The 19,654-nt window shown below is 41.9% G+C and overlaps 1 protein-coding gene across 4 annotated transcripts in view; it reads right to left on the bottom strand.

The window, feature by feature from the left end:
• The window catches only part of ENTPD7 (ectonucleoside triphosphate diphosphohydrolase 7), a 62,018-nt gene that overhangs the window by 17,871 nt on the left and 24,493 nt on the right, over window positions 1-19,654 (bottom strand). For all 4 annotated transcript variants that reach the window (XM_033943824.1, XM_033943825.1, XM_033943826.1 and 1 more), the window contains 9 exons: window positions 19,281-19,486; window positions 17,450-17,600; window positions 16,245-16,348; window positions 7,226-7,285; window positions 6,981-7,129; window positions 6,591-6,754; window positions 732-1,056; window positions 541-626; window positions 91-252 (listed from right to left, as the gene is read on the bottom strand). In XM_033943824.1, coding sequence (XP_033799715.1) covers window positions 91-252; window positions 541-626; window positions 732-1,056; window positions 6,591-6,754; window positions 6,981-7,129; window positions 7,226-7,285; window positions 16,245-16,348; window positions 17,450-17,600; window positions 19,281-19,486 — 1,407 coding nt within the window. The remainder of the gene's footprint in view (window positions 1-90; window positions 253-540; window positions 627-731; window positions 1,057-6,590; window positions 6,755-6,980; window positions 7,130-7,225; window positions 7,286-16,244; window positions 16,349-17,449; window positions 17,601-19,280; window positions 19,487-19,654) is intronic.

Consider the following 19,654-nt stretch of genomic DNA (forward strand, 5'->3'; position numbering starts at 1 on the left):
CCCACAAACCTCAGTGATCTTCCTAGCTGGTCTTTGTGACTCAAAAGATTGTATGCAGCTCAAAGTATCTTATATCCTGGAAAGTAATACCTGAGTGGCAGAAAGCGTGTTTTGAACAGGATTGCCCCCAGTGTCCATTGCACCTCTCGGTCATATACCAGCTGGGCAGTTCTCAGGTTGGGGTAATTGTAAGGAAAATGAAATCCATCATGAAGAATTTGATACATCCAAGCCGATTTAAAGCACTGATACCTAGTAAAATGAGAATTGGACTTCATCAGCTTGATTGAATACACTGCAGTTTATTAACACATAATGCTACTGTCAGCAGCCCAAAGCCACATCAGCAAGTGCAACTGCACAAGTAAGGAATTCAGAAGTCTCCTCTGATGCTAATCTCCTGAAATGCAATTTGTGAGGCAGGCCCAATTATTCAGATATCTGGATGAAACAACTCTAGGCTGCATATAAATCTTAGCAGTAAATGGCTTTCTAATAGCTATGAAGCATGATTACAATCAAAAACAGAAGACTCCTTACTTTAATCTGTGTTGGTCTGCATGTGAGGAGAAGAGACCTCTGTTGAATCGTTGAGTTAAAGCCAACCATGTCATGCTACAGTAATCCTAAACCAGGGATATTGAGAAAGCAGTTACAGAGTGGAGGCAAACCAAAACATGATTTTCCATTACATTTTACTTAGGCACACTCAGATCTAAACAAAAAAGTACCTGTGCTGCTTTAGCAAACTTGTAGCTGTTGTACTCGCCGCCCATGCGAAGAACATCCTCTGTGCAGTAGAAGAATTCAGAGAATCCATAAAACTCGCTATTGGTGAAATCGATGGGCGAATGATAAACTCGATTCAGATAGGCATGGCTGTCATTGGATTTGAGGAGCAAGGGTTCTAGCAGTTGTCGGCATGCATCCCATTCTCCCTTTCCTTGCACGTGTAGGGTTTCGCTACTTCTCGCTACTTTATCTATCAGTCCTACAGGTAAGCAAGGATCTAAGTATGGAGACTCAGGGCTCATGCCTGTCTGCTGAGCCAAGGACCTAGAAACAGGAAAGGAGGGTAAAGTCCAATTGTTCAATATTACCTATTTGAAAAAATAAATAATGATTGCAAGAAAACTATAAGTATATTTAAGTATATCTAATAAGACTTCCCCTATAGATTTTTTATTTTTTTTTATAATTAAATCTTTATTGATTTTCAATTTAATTTCAAGCATAACACTTGTACAGAAAACAATAATCATAATAGCATAAAATTAATTATACATCCCATAAAGAAAACATTATTTAACTATCCTCTCTCTAGATCCAAGTTTTAGAAATAGCGAAAAAATAAGAAAAAAACAAGAAAAAATAAAATTTATAGCAAGATGCTATAAAGCTATAAAGGGACCTGGACAAGCTGGAAGACTGGGCAAACAAATGGCAAATGCGCTTTAACGTGGAAAAATGCAAGGTCATGCATATAGGGAAAAAGAACCCGTTGTTCAACTACAAATTGGGGGGGCATTGTTGGGAGACAGCAGACTTGAGAGAGACTTGGGTGTGCTGGTGGATGCATCACTGAAGCCATCTGCACAGTGCGCAACAGCCTCGAAAAAAGCCAACAGGATGCTGGGCATCATAAAGAGGGGCATAACAACCAGGATGCAGAAGTCATCATGCCATTGTATCGAGCGATGGTGCGTCCACATCTGGAATACTGCGTTCAGTATTGGTCGCCACACCTCAAGAAGGACATGGCGGTACTTGAGAGAGTCCAAAGGAGAGCAACGAAACTGGTAAAAGGGCTGGAACACTGCCCATACGCCGAGAGGTTGGATAGGCTGGGGCTCTTCTCTCTGGAAAAAAGGAGGCTCAGGGGAGATATGATAGAGACCTTCAAGATCATGAGGGGCATAGAGAGGGTGTTTAGGGACAGATTCTTCAGACTGAAGGGGACAACAAGTACGAGGGGGCATTCGGAGAAACTGAAGGGAGATAGGTTCAAAACAAATGCAAGGAAGTTTTTTTTCACCCAAAGGGTCGTGGACATTTGGAATGCGCAACCGGAGGAAGTGATCAGGCAGAGTACGGTACAGGGATTCAAACAGGGATTGGACGGATTCCTGAGGGATAAAGGGATCGTGGGATACTGAGAGAGGTGCTGGGATGTAACACAGGTATAGAAAGCTAACCAGGTAATAAGTATAGAAACCCAACAGGTTGTGCATGTGCAAGACCGGAGGGTTAGGACTACGATGGGAAGATAGGACTTCAATGAGAAACCAAGGTGGCAAGGGAGCCCCTTCTGGTGATTCAGACAGGTCGTGACCTGTTTGGGCCGTCGCGGGAGCGGACTGCCGGGCAGGATGGACCTATGGTCTGACCCGGCGGAGGCACTGCTTATGTTCTTATGTTCTATAGCACTGACAAAGAGATCATATAGGGTTCAAGATTTTTCTCCATCCAGACGAGGCATTGCAACAAAAGTTGTCAATTGAGATTTTTCAAAGAATACATACTTAACAGAGCGGTAACACACTATACATTTACATGGATGTCTCAAATAAAAGGTAGCCCCCAAAGATGTAACCCCAGGTTTCAAAAGAAGAAATTCATGGCAACGCTTCTGTGTCTCCCTTGTAAGATCAGAAAACATCTGTACTTTACAACCAAGAAAAACTTTTTGTCTATTTTTAAAGTAAAGTCTTAACAACCATGTTTTATCTAATGGAAGCGCAACAGTTATAATCAAAGTTGCTGATAATGCTAAGTCCTTATCGGAAGTCTCTAGTAATTCTGAAACATTTAAAGTTTGTTGAACCAAATTTTTTTGCTGCTCTAGAGAAGCTTTCATAGGTAAATAATAAACACGTGAGAATTGTGGTAACATTTCCTCTGATACTTCTAAGATTTCCACTAAATATTTCTTAAACATTTCTCTAGGATTTACCATCTCAAGTTTAGGAAAATTAATTAACCTTAAATTGTTACTACGAAAATTGTTCTCAAGCATTTCAACTTTCCTTCTCAAGTTGGTATTATCTTTAATCAGAGTCTCTTGAAGTTGTTTAGATATGAAGATTTCCTTTTCAATTTTCTGTGTAAATGCATTTGAATTAGTAAATTCTTTTCTTAAATCATTCAGTTCTTTAGTATGTTTTGTAATTTTCCCTTCCAAGTATTGAAATTTTGGGGTAATAGACTTTTCAAAACCAGCAATAAGGTCCCATAAGGAGTTCAAGGTTACCACTGCAGGTTTAACCAAAGAAATTGAAGTTTGTAAGATAGTAGAGTGCTCACCATTCTGTAGGTATTCTTCAGGGCATGCCTTCTGGCTATCACCCCCTTGTAAAGTTGGATTATCCCCAGGCATGTCCATTAGGGCTCCTTGACTATGAGCCCCTACCTCCAAACCTTCTCCCAGATCCAAACTTGCCTCTAAGGGAGAGAACACCACAGATTCTGGGGTTTCCCCACCCCTGGGAGAGCTGGTGACCTGAGGTTGTGGGGGCAGCGCCCTTGCATCGGGGCTCAGCGTAACATCGTGCCCTGGAGGAACAACTACAGGTTCGCCTCCCTGTGTCCTCAGCAGGCCGCCATCCGATGTCCGAGAGACCTCCTACATTCGCCTCAGGAGTTGCTCTATGTTGCCAAGAGGGGGGACTTCAGGGCGCTGCGAGGCAGCAGCAGCGCTCTGGCCTCTTCTCTTGGGCATAATTGTAAGTATTCACAAAGGCCCGCTCGGGGCTCAGCACTAAAAAAATTTCTAACTTGAATAACAAACCTGACGCGAACAGCTCAGCGCGTCTAGCTTGAAGCAGCCATCTAGGATCCTCCCCTATAGATTTTAAGTTATATTTCTGTGGGGAAGCCGGAAAAATTTTAAGATCAGTTATGGTTGAGTTAGATTTATTGATTCTCTTTTTTATTGTCAGGGGAAATACCTTGATAAAGCTCCCTGGGCGAAACATAGCCTATGTTGGATGAAGATCCCCTGCTAAGCTTCATAAAAGAGATGAGTATCTGATATAATATAGAGTCAGTGAAAATTGAATTAAATTAAAAGTATGAAAAATTAAAAAATAGACCGATGAAGATTCTGGTGCTAGTGAATCTGTGAATGAAATCTACACACAGTTTGCACCGCTGATATCTCTAAACGGGTTAACTGGAAATACCTACGGTTGTGTGTGGTCTTTTGATATCTGATAAGAAAACCTTAGAAAATATATTCTATTATATGCCTTATTTATTTGTGCATTATACAAGGTATCAGCCGGAGATGAGAAAATCCAAATCACGAAGCACCACAGTGTCAGGATCATGGCGCAGCTTCTAATGGAATGCCTGAGCCACAAAAGAAGAGGCCGATGCCGCCTTAACTCCAGCAGCAGCCGAATCAAACAGACGCTTAAGGACAAAATCCACAGATCTGTCCTGAATGTGTGCTTGGTGACCTGCGCCACCGAGGAATCCACCCTTGGGGAAAAAGTGCTTGTTAAAGGAATCTTTCATGGGATACAGCCATGCCATGGCACAAGCACATTTTAAGGGACCCTCAGGAGTCTCCCAGATGTCCAAAAGAATCCATACAAGGTCAGGATGATCAGGAAAGGAGGCAGATGGTGGCCTCTGGTCACTCATAAGTGAACATTCTGCAGTGGTCGGCTGCTCAGCCTGCAGCTTCAATTCCTGAAGAGATTCCAAGATCAAATCAACAAGGTGTGTGTGCTTGAAAAATCGGTGCACTGTGGGATCCTCCCCCAAATCTGGGACTCCCACTGATCTGGATCCTGGAAATCTGCCAAGTTTGCCACCTCTGCGACCGCTGTAGTACCTCCTGATGAAAGCAGAGGTATGGAAAGGGTATCCGGCGCAACGGAAAACACAGCCATCTTACCTGCCAGGACCCCCGAAGGAAGACAAGCGAAAAGACCCTGGTCCAGAGGAGCAGGGATCCCTGAGACCAGCGCAGGAGCTGGTGGAAGGGAAACAGGCATATACCTTTTAACTATGAATGACTAATAGAGCACATCAAGTTTTAAGTTTCGTTTTATTATATTTGATATATCGCTAAAGGAGCCTAAGCGGTTTCTATACAAATTGTATAAAATATAAAATAGGGAAGATGTACAGGGATTGTTAAAAACAATGGACAGACATACTAGACACGAGGCAAATACATCATAGTGCCATAAGATTCAAAAGGCAGATACACTATAAAATGAGAGGGGAGAGGGACAAATCGATCTGATGTGCAGGATGTCCAGAGGGCTTACTGACAAGCAGGGAACTTTCAGAAACAGACTTTTCCTTCAGTTGCAGCGGCGGAAGGCAGGAAGTAGCAGCGGGGGCCGGTCCGTGGAAGGGGGTTGAATCAGTGGTAGGCCAGGCTTCGGTGCTGGAGGGAGGGAGGTAGGCTGGCTGGCTACGGGGGAGGGGGGTGGGACAAAGGCTGGAAGGAAGTGAGGGGGACATTGGAAGGAGGGAGGAAGGAGAGAAAAGAGGCAGAGAAAGGGGGTTGTAAGCAGAAGAAAGACTAGAGAGAGAAAGGCCTGGACCAAAGGGGAAAGACAGGAGGCAGATGCAGGACTATGCAAGGTGAAGGGGAGAGACCCTGAGGAAGAGTAGAGATATGCAAGACCATAACAGAGGAGGGAAAGAGAGGAAGACCTGTAACAAAGGTACAAGAAGAACTGATGAGAAAGAAAGAAAGAAAGAAAGAAAGAAAGAAATATTGAATGCACAGTCAGAAGGAAGTGCAACCAGAGACTCATGAAATCACCAGACAACAAAGGTCAGAATAATGATTTTATTTTCAATTAAATGATTAAAATGTGTCAGTTTTGAGAATTTATATCTGCTGTCTATATTTTGCACTATATTTGTCTATTTTTCTATAGTTGCTACTGAGGTGACATTGCATATTTTAAAGTCATCTGCTTTGACATCTTTGAAACCCCCCAAATATAAATGATAACATTTTCTTTGCATACAGTGTGCTTTGTGGGTTTTTTTAATTTTATGGTTACCATTATGAATTAATAAGATATTATGTGTACATGAAAAATGAATGGAAGAAATTTGGGGCGGGACTGAAAACTAATAGATGTCCCGTTTAGATTAAAAAAAAATAAATGGTCACATTAGGTATGAGGGGGAGGGGGTTTAAGTCTCTGAAATTTTGAGGTTTTCTACTAAGTCCTGGCGGGTAGCCAGAAATAACCGGAATAAATTAGGATTGTACAAGAATGGCTTGTTTTTCCCCTGGACTTTTAAAATCTGAAAATGGCCCTTAACGAAAGACGCACCAAGTACAAAACCATCTAAAATAGGGTGATTTTCAAATGAAAAAGATAGACTGTTTCTTGGTTCTGGTACTGAATTTTTGGACTTTAATGCAAAAAGGCTAAAATCGGATTTGGATGTCATATCAAAAATGCCCCTCTAAATTTCTTATCTTTCCTGCATTTGGTGGTAACCCTCAAGTCTTTCCTTAGCTAAAGATCTTATAATGCCAACCAAGACCTTAATGTAATCATAACTGTTACCGATGTTCATGCCAGTATTATCACTGGGAGTATTACCTGTCGGTGAGAGTTTTGTTAAAAATCATGTCTTCATATCGCTGTCGGGCAAAGTTACCGCCAAAGCCCAGGAAAGTTGTTACATAAACTCTGTATACATGGTCTGTATGCTGCAAGTCACACCCCAAATTAAACTCTGCAAGCATTGATTTGGCTGCCTCTTCCTTCACCAGCCATAGCAGAAAGAGAAAGAAAATGAATAAAAAGGATTAGTAAATATGCTCAGCTTCTCTGTGACAAATCCTGTTAGCAAGATGCCGCAAGTATTTCAGCAAGTACAGACTTCATTACACATGCAAGTTCTATTATTTTCCCCATGCCATAATCATTTCTTGTTTAGCCCCAACAAAAAGGAAATTTCAATCCACTGTGCTAACTTCCGCAACACACCTCTTCTGGAGAAAGGAAAGTCACAGAGCTGGGGACCTCATAGGCAATCTGCAGGGAACCACCCCCCATATCTATTATTCCAACTGTCCGTTTGCGAATAATGGGTTCTTCCTGATTGCCTACTGTCACAGCAACTACTGCATCTTCATCTGAAATGAGAGGAAAAATGTATCAGAAAAAGTATGGCAAAGGAAGAGCATGGCTCAGAAACTCCACAGTCACATACAACCACATTCCTCACTTACCATCTTCAATGTGGTCAAATCGGCCCAAAACAAAGTTGATACTGATCCAAGCATAGACACCTGAAGAAAAGAAAAGAAAAGCTGAACCTTGCAACAATAGTCTGATGTGTATCCCACCATTTTACAAAATAAAAGCTTCAGCCAATAAGACACATTCTTTCACCATAAAAAATATGATAAGCCCCAACTTTACAACTTGAGCATTTTCCAGAGGCTACCCCACCCATTGCTATATCATTTCAATTTGCTCTATAAGGGCTGGATTTTAGTAAAGAAAGATTAGGTTCTTACCTTGAAACTCTTCTTTCCTGTAGCTGGGTGTAGAGGTCCTGAACAGCTGGGTACTCACCTTCAAACCATGTGTTTTTGCAGAAGGCAATCATTTTCTTCAGCTCTGCCTCCTTCCTCAGTGGGCTGTGATGTAATCTCTCAGTTTGTACCAAACCAATCAAATAACGCTAGATAACCAAAATACATAGAAAGGAGGGGGTAAGGGGAAACTCCCCAAATAACAACTATCAAGAGATTAGGTTATTACCTTGATAATATATTTTCTAGTAGATAGGAATGGTGTGCTGAACCTTATGGCACCTTGTACATTCTCATGAGCATACAGTTTTTGAACTCTCCTTCTCCCTGGAGTCTGCTGCCCCTTTCAGTTCATTCCAAAGAATGCACAAGCTCAAGAGTAAAAGACAGGAGAAGGGACACAGGGAAACTCCTCGAAATCAAGGTTCTGATCTGCTCATATAACACTAACAGTCAATAATGAAATTGTAATATACAAATGAACAAACATTATCACTGAACAGTAAAACAGCAGCTTGAATATTAGTGGAGCTCAATAATCTCTTAAGATCCTATTTACAAACTGATTCTGAACCCATACTCCAACTGGCAGGGAAGTCTTAGCTATGAAGAGGAACATGAAGCATAAGGCAGAAACAGGTGCATCAGAAATTATTGGGCAGGGGGGGTTCAGCATACCATTCCTATCTACTGGAAAAGATATTAACAAGGTAAGAACATAATCTCTTTGTCCAGTGCAATAGGAATAGTATACTGAACCTTAGGGATAAACCTAAGCAGTCTCCAAAGTCCTGGGTAGGAGAGATAAGCCTGCTTTCAGTACTGAGAATCCAAAAGCAGAATACTCGTGCACTGCCAGATCCACCCTATAGAATTTAGTGAAAGTGTATAGGGAAAACCATGTCGCAGATCTACATATTTCCTCCAGAGGTATTGCCCTCAATTCTGCCCAGGAGGAGGCTACTCCTCTGGTTGAAAGTGCTTTCTACAACATCAGCAGTTGTTTGCCGCAGACAGACAATGTAGGCGGAGGAGATCACTGTCCAAATCTACCGGGAAATGGAGGCCTTAGGTTGATTCTGCCTTAGGTTGACTCTGGTTAGGACAGAGATGGTCTGATAGACGAAAAACTCAATCACTTCCAGGTAATGCAAAAGAACTCTGCAAACATCTAGCAGCTTTAAAGCCTTGTCTTCTCTTAAAACCTGTAGGCTAAAAAGCTGGTAGCCTGACTTCCTGTTTGATGTGAGATACTGAAACAACCTTTGGCAAAAAGGAAAGTACTGTACAAAAGGTCACTCCTGTTTCCGTGATCCTCAGAAATGGTTCTGTGCATGACAAAGTTTGCAGTTCTGAGACTCTTCTGGCCGAGGTAATTGCAACTAGGAATACCACTTTGATGATAAGAACCATGAGGAAAAGCTTCCTCTGAAGGCTCATATGGGACCCTCTGAAGACCCACTAACACAATGTTGAGATTCTAGGAAGGGAAAGGATCTCGGATCGGTGGCCTGAGTCTCAGAACTCCTTTGAAGAATCTAATGTCTGGGTGAGCAGCCAGGAAGACTCACTTCTCTTGGCCTCTAAAAGCAAGCCAGGCCTGCCATCTGTACCTTAAGGGACACCACTGCTAATCCATTATCCAGGCCCTCCTGAAGGAAGGCCAGTACCAACGATACTGGGGCACTGTAGGGCTCCCATGCCTTGGCATATGTTTATGTTTATTAAAAACTTTATATACTGCATAACAGCCTAAAAGGATCTAAGCAGTTTACAATACACAATTCATATGCATCAAGAAAAGAACTCCATTAAAAATAGAAAAGGAAAGATTAAGAACAAAAGTTAATTTTTTTTTTAAAATAAAATATCATAGCAAATATCTCAACAGTAACAATTCTAATAGTAAAACAATAAAACACAGATCACAGTCCAAATTTGTTCTAAGTTGAGAAAGCCAATTGGAAAAAATGTGCTTTTATATGTCTTTTAAAATTTATATAAGATTCTTCTTTTCTCAAGTCTATGGGCAGATTATTCCATAACCGTGGAACTAAATAAAAAAATGCACAATCTCTAGTTGATGCAAGATGTGCCTTCGAAATATGAGGAATGACTACCTTATTGTCATTTAGAGATCGTAATAAATGCCTTGGGGCGTAGAATAGCACCAAATTAGAAAGATATGAAGGCTGTAACTGGAATAATGCTCTATGTGCTAACATTAAGATCTTAAATTTGATCCTAAATTCCATTGGTAACCAATGAAATTTTAAATACAAAGGTGTTATATGATCACAAATAAACACCTGGCCTAGTAATCTAATTGCAGTATTCTGCACTGTTTGCAAACGCTTCAATTGTCCCAACCCAATGCCTGCATATACTAAATTACCATGACAATACAAAGGCATGAATTAATGTATGCAATGATTTCTCATCCAAATAATCTTGAATGGCTCTAAGTTGTCTTAGTGCCCCAAAACCTTTAGCAACCACACTCGATACCTGTTCCTGAAAATGTAAATGACAAATCGATTATAACCCCCCAAATATTTGAAACTATCTACTACTCTTATACTGCAATTATTTAATGAAAAATCTAGTTGAGGAGTTGCTTTATCTCCAGAGATACAACATGCTATAGTCCGAAATGACGGAGGTGATTAGTGGAGTACCACAGGGCTCAGTCTTGGGCCCAATCCTATTCAACATCTTTATAAGAGACTTGGCAGAAGGGCTTCGAGGTAAAATAACATTATTCGCCGATGACGCCAAACTGAGTAATGTAGTGGGCAAATGCACAACAGACGAAGATTCAGTGCCCGACAACATGATGCACGACCTATTCCTACTGGAGCGATGGTCTAAGACATGGCAACTCAACTTCAATGCCAAAAAATGCAAAGTTATGCACCTGGGCAGCCAGAATCCATGCAAGTCTTATACCCTTAATGGCGAGATCCTAGCAAAAACGGTAGCAGAACGAGACTTGGGGGTAATCGTCAGTGAGGACATGAAGTCTGCCAATCAAGTGGAGCAGGCTTCGTCCAAGGCAAGACAAATCATGGGCTGCATACGAAGGGGTTTCGTCAGTCGTAAGGCGGAAGTCATTATGCCATTGTATAGATCCATGGTGAGGCTCCACCTGGAATACTGTGTGCAATTCTGGAGGCCGCATTATCGCAAGGATGTGCTGAGACTGGAGTCGGTGCAAAGAATGGCCACCCGGATGGTCTCGGGACTCAAGGATCTACCATATGAAAAACGGCTTGACAAATTACAGCTATACTCGCTCGAGGAGCGCAGAGAGAGGGGAGACATGATCGAGACGTTCAAGTATCTTACGGGCCGCATCGAGGCGGAGGAAGATATCTTCTTTTTCAAGGGTCCCACGACAACAAGAAGGCATCCATGGAAAATCAGGGGCGGGAAACTACGAGGTGACACCAGGAAATTCTTTTTCACTGAAAGAGTGGTTGATCACTGGAATAGTCTTCCACTACAGGTGATTGAGGCCAGCAGCGTGCCTGATTTTAAGGCAAAATGGGATCGGCACATGGGATCTATTCACAGGGCAAAGGTAGGGGAGGGACATTAAGGTGGGCAGACTGGATGGGCCGTGGGCCCTTATCTGCCGTCTATTTTTATGTTTCTATGTTTCTATGTTTCTATACATATTTAAAACCATTCTTCTATTCTATTTAAGCTAGCCAAAAGAGGATCTAGATCTAACATAGCAGTAGTAGTACTAATCCCTAATTCCTGGATTCGTCTTGCCAAAGGGCTCAGGAAAATATTAAATAAAACTGGTGATAGGGCTGATCCTTGCGGTACCCTACAATCTAACACTCTAAATTGAGATATTGATCCCTCAGTGACTACTCTAAAAGTACGTCCTCGGAGAAATGCTGAAAATCAATGATGAAACAGTGGCTGGTTTCTTGGCCTTCAGTAGGGTGGTAATGACCACTTCTGAATATCCTTTTATGGCTAGTGCCATGTGCTCAAGAGCTATACCATTAGACCGAAGTGACCTGGATCTTCTAGATTAATTAGCCCCTGTGTGAGGAAGTCTGGATATACCTGGAGCCAAAGACATTCATCCCCTTGAAGGTGTAACAGATCCATGTCATTCTCTAGTTTGGAAGAGTTGCTTACAGTTATTCAGTCCCTTTCTCAGGGTACATCCCTGGTCTGGGTGGATTTTCTAATACTTTTTATAAAATGTTCCAATATTTATTGGCTCCAATCCTTGTTCGAGTTTTTAACACCTTGGGTGACAGTAATCTGCTACCTGAGACTTGGAGACTGGCAGCGGTTACTCTTATCCATAAGACTGGGAAGGACCCGGGAAATTGTGGAGCTTATTACCCCATTTCGATGTTCAATACAGATTATAAAATCTTTACTAAGATTTTGGCCACCCGGATGCAGCTGGTTCTCCCTTGATTAATTCATAAAGATCAAGCTGACTATTTGTCAACAACAAATATTTGATCATATTAAATCCGCTCTTCACTTGCTCTGGCATGTGAAGAAAGAAGGGGTGCCCACACTTGTTTTTATCTTTAGATGTGAAAAAAAGCCTTTGATCGGGTGAGCTCGTCCTACCTATTCAAAGTTTTTGAGAAGACACAGTTTTGGGACCATTTCCTATTGTGGATGCGCTTGTTATATGATTCACCTTTGTCTTCTCTGAAGGATAATGGACTCCTTCTGCCTCCTATATCTTTAGGTTGAGGGAAGCGACAAGGCTGTGCTCCGTCTCCCTTGCTTTTTGCTATTTCAATGGAACCCTTGGCCAGTCATTTGAGGTCACTCTGGGATCCAGGGCATAACACTGTGGACACAACATAAAATTCTATTGTATGCAGATGACATTTTATTACTGCTACAAAACCCGGAACTTCTTTATCTGTAGTGATAGATGTTTTAGAGAGCTCTGGAAAAGTTTCAAGATTTAAGGTAAATATGTCAAAATCATATATTTTGAATTACAAACTTGCTTTCCCTTTTCCTGGGCCAGGCATTCCATTCAATACAGCAAACTTTCCTGGACTTCATTGGATATTTGCTAACTGGGATAGATGGGAGGGCTTGATCCCGAGTTGGAATGGGCGTATTTTTGCACTTAAAATAATTTAGGCAATATCATCATCTTATTTGTTTATAGCCCTTCTGATCTTGATACCTAAACAATTCTTCCGCCTTCTTACCCATACGTTTTTTTGCATATACCTTGAATGAGATATCAAATTCTTTAACAGACTAAAAAAGATGGGGCATGGGGATCCCTAATTTCTATCTCTAATACAAAGCCACACTACTACAAGAAATAGTGCTCCGGATTACCTACATAGATTGCCTTTGGTTACACATAGCATAGAAATTTCTTCCAGATATGTCACTTTGGAGACTCCCATGGGCCCCCATAGCTTTGCTTAGCACCCATTGGAATCATTCTAATCCCTTTTTAGGCAGCCATACTGAGTTGGTATGCTGCGCAGATTCAAATGTTTCCGGAATGACAGTATTTCTCTCATACACCCATTAGTTTGGCCTTAGGCTTTTCTCCAGGGAGTGAGGAACCCTTTAGATGGAAATGGGTTACTTTGGGCTTACGAACTTTAGGGCAATTATGGGCCAAGTCTCAGATTATACCTTTTGAATTTTTGCAGGAAGAATATGGGTTGAAAACTAAGGATGCCTTTTTTTATGATCAGCTTCACACCTTTTTATATAAAAGAGCCTTTTGGGATCTTAGGCCCGATTCACTAAACTTGCCGACTTGATTGTTGTTGGGCGATTCTTGGCTGATTTTTGCCAAGCGACCGATTCACAACAAATGATGCAAATGATGCATGCAAATGATGCATGCAAATGATCTGATCTGACGCACGCCATATAGCAATCCCATGGATCGCTGTAAGAGCGATCGAAACGCATGCGCAGAGTATCCTTGTTGGTTATTGATGCTATTTATGCATGCGTTTCGCATTACATTGTTAGTGGGTGTGGTTTATTCCCGCACATCACTGGCTGGCGTCGAATGCGCTGCCCGCAAAGCACAAGCAAGCTCAAAAGAAAGGGTGAGGGGTGGCTGCAGTTTACTTTTGCTGGCCCTACTAGTTGGACATTTTTAAAAAGGATTGATCTGTGACTGACACAGTGAATTAGATTTTTGTGTAGCCAGACTATGGACATCTATCGAACAGAACATGCTTTAAACCCGCGGGTTAAAACCACAGGCTCGCAATGCGCTTTTTACAGAATATATAAAACAGGAATGAATTCTTACGCAGAAATAAATTCTTATGCATATGTAAAGTTATTTTACAGTTTTATTTTTAATGTTAATGGTTGTTTTATATGGGGTTGTAACCTCGATACTGATATTTCTGGCCAGGAAAGTCAGCAAGGATAGTAAGTGACTGGTCCTCTGCAGTCGCTTCTTTTCAGATCAGCAAACCCAATCGGTGTTTCTTCTTCTGCTTAGTGAATCAATCGCTTCCTACTTTTGCATGCCATTTCCCCTCATTTGCATGGGTGGATCGGATCGGATCGGATAGGAGACTGATCGGGAAGCTGTTTAGTGAATCGGGTCAGGGATTGATCACAAAACCAGTAAAAGGTTTAGTGAATCTAGCCCTTAGTTTGGGAAAGACATTGCTTGAATCTGCGATGCAGGCTGGGACAGGGGGTATTTCCTGTTTATATCTTACTTTTATTAAGCAAGAATCACTCTTAACAGTTAGAGCAGGCTGGCTAGGCAGGTATCCTGAGATGAGTGAAGCCTACTAGCAACAGATTTCTTCTCCAAAAGCCTGTCTCTTCTCAGTCAGAGCCGTCCCAGGAACATTGGGAACCTCTGCAGCACCAAAAGCTTCAAATTCCAGTAACAAACCCCCCCCCCAAAAAAAACAAAAGTCAGAGCAGAGCAGATCAGGTACCTTCTAAACATGCTTGTAGAAGGGAAAACTGAGGGATTACAGCACAGCCCACTGAGGAAGGAGACAGAGCCAAAGAAAATGATTGATACCTTCTGCAAAAATACACGGTTTACAGGCAACTAACCAACTGTTCAGGACCTCTACACCCATTGCACTGGAAATGGGCTTTCTCCCATTGTGTCTATTAAGTACACACTTATTATGTATATTTAATATGTAAGTAAGACTATGAAATTCTCAAAGCAACAACACATATACACCTTAACAACTATTCATACGAGGTCCATGTAATGAAAACAATTGTGTACAAACCTTCATCAAACTTTACACCAATCAGTACTTTTTAACCACAACTTTAAAAACAAATAGTCCATTACAAACTGCTTTATCCCTATATTTCAGAAATACAGTAGAATCCTGATTATCCAGGACTCAAGCAACCGAGAGAAAAAAAAAAAAAAAAAAAATTTCCTCCCTCCAGCACCCAAAGCAGCAATGGTCTTGACAAGACACCCCCACCTCCATATAGCCCCTGAAGCAGCAGTGGTCCTGACCTGCAAACCTCTCTCCCTTACACTAAGCAGCAGTGGTAGTCCTGACCTATCAACCCCCCTTCCTCCCTCCCTCCAGCCCCAAAGCAGCATTGGCACCCTCCGCCTCTCCCTCCCCTTCCCAAAGCAGCAGTCAGTTAACAGAGGCAGCACTATAAACAGGCTGTTAGCAGCCAGCCCTGGCAGGGCTTTCCTCTGCCGCATCACTTCTGATGCAGCAGAGGAAAGGCCCTGCCGGGGCTGGCTGCAAGCAGCCTGTTTATAGAGCTACCTCTGCTGACCAGCTGCTGCTTCGGTTAAGTGAGGGAGGGGGTTTGCGAGTCAGGATTGCTTTGGGTGAGAGGGGTCCAGGAGGCCAGACCGAACACAGAGGGAGGAAGGTGCATCAAAGTGGGAGGGGGAGGGTCTAGAAGGGAAGGGGAGATAGATGGATGCTAGACCATAAGTGGAGGGGGAGAGAAAGTAACTTAGACCAGAAAGGAGGAACAAATGCTGGACCCCCAAGTGGGGGTAGGGGGATGAGGTGGAAAGGAAGACAAATCTATTTAATAGTAACTCTCAAGCAACCAGAAACTACAGTTATCCAGCATCTACCAATCCCCAGTTTACTATAAATATTTTTCCCTAGTGCAGATGTTTAACTTCCATAGGTCCAAAATTTTATGGCATTACATCATCATAATTAGGAAATGGTTTTATAATAGGTTAAGTGAGAGACACAATAAAACGTATTTCCACTCAAACCAGACCATCCCAGAGGCATAATTCATTCAAACTAACAGTAAATGGAGGTGCAGGTTGTCTAACTGCTAGATGGTGAGTGCATTCATACTGCCCTCCTCCCAAGCGTCTTTCTCCTGTGCATGCACATGGCCCCAGCAAATCTAGAGGGCAAATGGGCTCTATTCCACTGCTCTAGTTGAAGAGAGAAGCCAAAGACTGATGTCATAGGATCTCTAGCCCAGTGCTCTGAAGAACCCAGCTAAAAGGAAGAGCCATGGAGGAAAGTGTGCTACAGGGGCTGGGAAGTTCAAGAATCAAGCAAAAGGATAGAAGAGGAGAGAATGAATAGAGTGTGGTGGGGGAATATTTGGGTTGAGTGGCAAATGATGAGACCACAACAAGATGTTTTGTAGGCAACTACTAGTTCGTAACTAGCCCATATGTTCCTCACTACCAATACACGTGCACTCTTTAATCCAGTACCTTCTTGTTTCCCTGAGATCACCTCAACATGTGACTTTGAGAAAAGGAAACCAAATTTCAAGGGCACATTCTTCAACAGATCTTCTATAATTTCTGCTTGTTGCCTGCAGGAGGAGAGAGAGGAAATAAGTATGTGCCATTTCTTATGAGACACATAATACCCAAGAAAATATATAGGTGCATTTTCTCTTTTCACAAGCATAATTCATAACTTAAGACAAAGTCCCTAAGAAGCAAATCAAAACCTATTATATACATTGTATCATTAACTTAGGGTTTCATCCAGTCAATAAGTGAAGAACATGCTGTCAACTTATCAGCAGCTCTGAACACCCCCACCCTCTCCTACCAATCATTCTCTCACTCATATAGAGTTGTTTACAAAAGGAGTCAGAAAAGAGGCCCAGACACACACATCCACCAGTCCACGTGATCATGATTCCTAATTTCATGAATGGAACAGGGGAACTGCTCAAGTGGGCCGATACACATTTAATCAGCAAAATAGTAAAGGTGTTTCCCTTGGCCACAAAACCAATGCAAGTTTAAGAGAGTCTCATAAAAGGTCAAACTAAGAGCAGCCCTTCTCCAATACAAGGTCGTATACTATGTATAAACATGTACAGAGAGACCACACTACATAGCACTGTTTGTGTGAGGAGATGGGGCTGCTCTTATAGACATAACAAGGAATACCAGTCTGTTAAGCTCCAGATAGCTTGAATATAATGGCATACATAATAGCCTCTCCTATCCCCACTAGGTAATAGTGCACTTACTCAAAAAGTCCTTGTGGATAAAACTACATAGATACACCACTAACATAAAAATGATTTATATCCAACAACCACAAGTATAAATTTTTTTATGGACCATCAGAGGTTACACTGAGAACATAAATTCACCATAGCTCATCATTAATCCAAGATTTTCTTATTCTTTCATAATCTTAATCTTCATGAAAACACTTTAGTAAATCAACATTTGAGTTTTAGTCAAGTAAAGTTTTATGAGTGAAGAAATATTAACACTTATCTGGGATCGCATCAGGAGAGTTAGTTCTGCTGACATGAATTCATGTTTCGCCAAAAAAGACTGTTTCAAGGCATTTCCCCTTCACCTGTCAGTCTTTCACAAGTTCATCCCCATCAGAACACATCAAAATCCAGCCATACAGCCCGCACTGTAATGACATTGGTGCTCACCTCTCAGGGAGTACTCTCATGCCTGCTGTGCAAAGGATGTACAGAGGAGTTTCCTTGTGCTTGTCTGCTGGAACATTAGCTGCTGCAAAGCTCAGAAGAGGGAACATGTAATCGCTGGCTCTCTCTGGGGTGGATGCCATCACAGAGATTCCTGAGAAACAAGACAAAATTTCAATCTGCACTCTTTTTACAATTTACACTAGAAGGGAGCAACAGATCAGTTTTACAGCAACTTAAAACCCATTTTTCTTCTCCCAGCCCCTTTGTAAGGAAGGAAGAAGGAAAAAAAAATATACATCATATGAAGACTGATAGAAAGGAGTCATTTAATTCTTTGGCATGGAAACCGAGTGGAAGCAAAATCTTATTGTATGTTTCCTGAACCTTAAAAACATCCAACTGGTAAGCTGATACAGAATGAAGCAGCTTTTTTTTCCACTAAGACTGAAGCTATTCTATGAGAAGATAACCACAGCATTTCTCAGACCCCTGTTTACTTTCTGATTTGTAGCACAGTAGAGGGCCCAAGAACAAACCACTAACACATAAAGAAAAACCCAGGGACCATCAAACAAGGGATCAAGAGTCTTATTAATAATCTTGACATGGGCCGTGTTTCAATGCACCTGTAGCAGGGGTTTGGGAGAATAACCATAATCCAAACTTGTGCAGCCTCATCCAAATGGAACTGCACATAATGTGAAAATAGCTTTGCAGTGCTGGAGTAACTCTGGAAAGATTTGCTGCAAGGCTGTTTTCACTTTATGTGCAGTTCCATTTGGATGAGGCTGCACAAGTTTGGATTACTGCTATTCTCCCAGACCCCTGATGCAGGCACCTAGTGCTGAAACACAGCCCATGCTGGGTTATTAATAAAAGACTCTTGAGGATCCCTTGACGGCCCCTGATGCTTTTGTGTGTTCATGGTGTGTGCTTGGAGCCTCTGTACTGTGCCGCAAATCAGAAGGTAGTTACAGGAGTCTAAGAAATGCTGTGGTTATCTTCTCAGTATAACCCACCTTTTTGATATCGCTTTCAATCCTTAACCCTACTGCTCTGCCCTGCAACCTGATTAACCGTTCCCCTTAACTGTATCCATGTCATCCTGTTTAGATTGTAAGCTCTTTCAAGCAGGGACTGTTTTCTTACTTTTTGTGACTCTGTGAAAGCTGCAGAAATAATTAATAGTAGTAGTAATCGTACTTAGGGGAGGAGGTTCTTTTTTCATCTTCCAATACAGTACTTCCCCGATATTCGAGGGAGTTAGTTCCAGGAACCCCCGCAAATATCGAAAAACCGCGAATAGTTTTTCACCTGGGGAGGCAGGAGAGGGCAGCTGGAGAGGCAGGATAGGGCAGTTGGAAGGCCGGCGAGTGAAGGAAATCACTCGCAGTATGCTCCGACTGTCTCTTCCTGCACTAAAATCAGGCTTCAACAATCAGAAGCTGTTTTGACACGCAGCTCCTGATTGGTGAAGCCCGACTTTAGCACAGGAAGTCCCAGTTGGAGAATACCGTGAATGACTGGGACCACAAATCGCGAATGACCAGGGGAACACTGTATTCTGGTTTTCAAACTGCACTCTGCAAACTTTTTCTATTATAGCATGATCACATAAACCAGATTCCGATTTAACCTCCCATCCAGAACTGGTGGAATGTTTGGTGTTTTTTCACTTGTTTGTTTTAAGTAAAAAAAACCTTCAGACTGGTTCCTTTTAAAAAAAAAAAAAAAAAAACCCCGAACATCATTTTGTACTCCTGGTGGAATGCTTGCTCATGTACTCAGCTTGACAGGACATGGTGGGGTGGGGTGGAGAGAGGTGTTGTACCTGGTTTGATTTTCTTGACAACTGGCTTGCTATTCTCATCTCTCATCTGTTTGATATCCAGAAGATCGTGAGGATTCCCATTGTGGGGAGGCCAGAAATAAACGTACACACGGGAGCCGCTGCTGCCACAATCAACCACCACCCCATAATTTAGCTGGGGGTTCTGCGTGTCTGTAGCTTCCAGATCCCCAACTCGTGCCAAATACCTTACAGAATGAAATGTCATCAGTGAGAGAGTGAAAAGTAGCTGCAAAACAAATCAATCATACAATGAATCTAACAATTACCTACTCATAAGTCTTTATTTTGAATTCACCGTTACTGAATGAATAGGCTTATGAAGGGTCAAATTCCTTATTAGTAAGAGATTTTGA

Source organism: Geotrypetes seraphini, chromosome 4, assembly GCF_902459505.1.
Source record: "Geotrypetes seraphini chromosome 4, aGeoSer1.1, whole genome shotgun sequence".
Taxonomy (NCBI): Eukaryota; Metazoa; Chordata; class Amphibia; order Gymnophiona; family Dermophiidae; genus Geotrypetes; species Geotrypetes seraphini.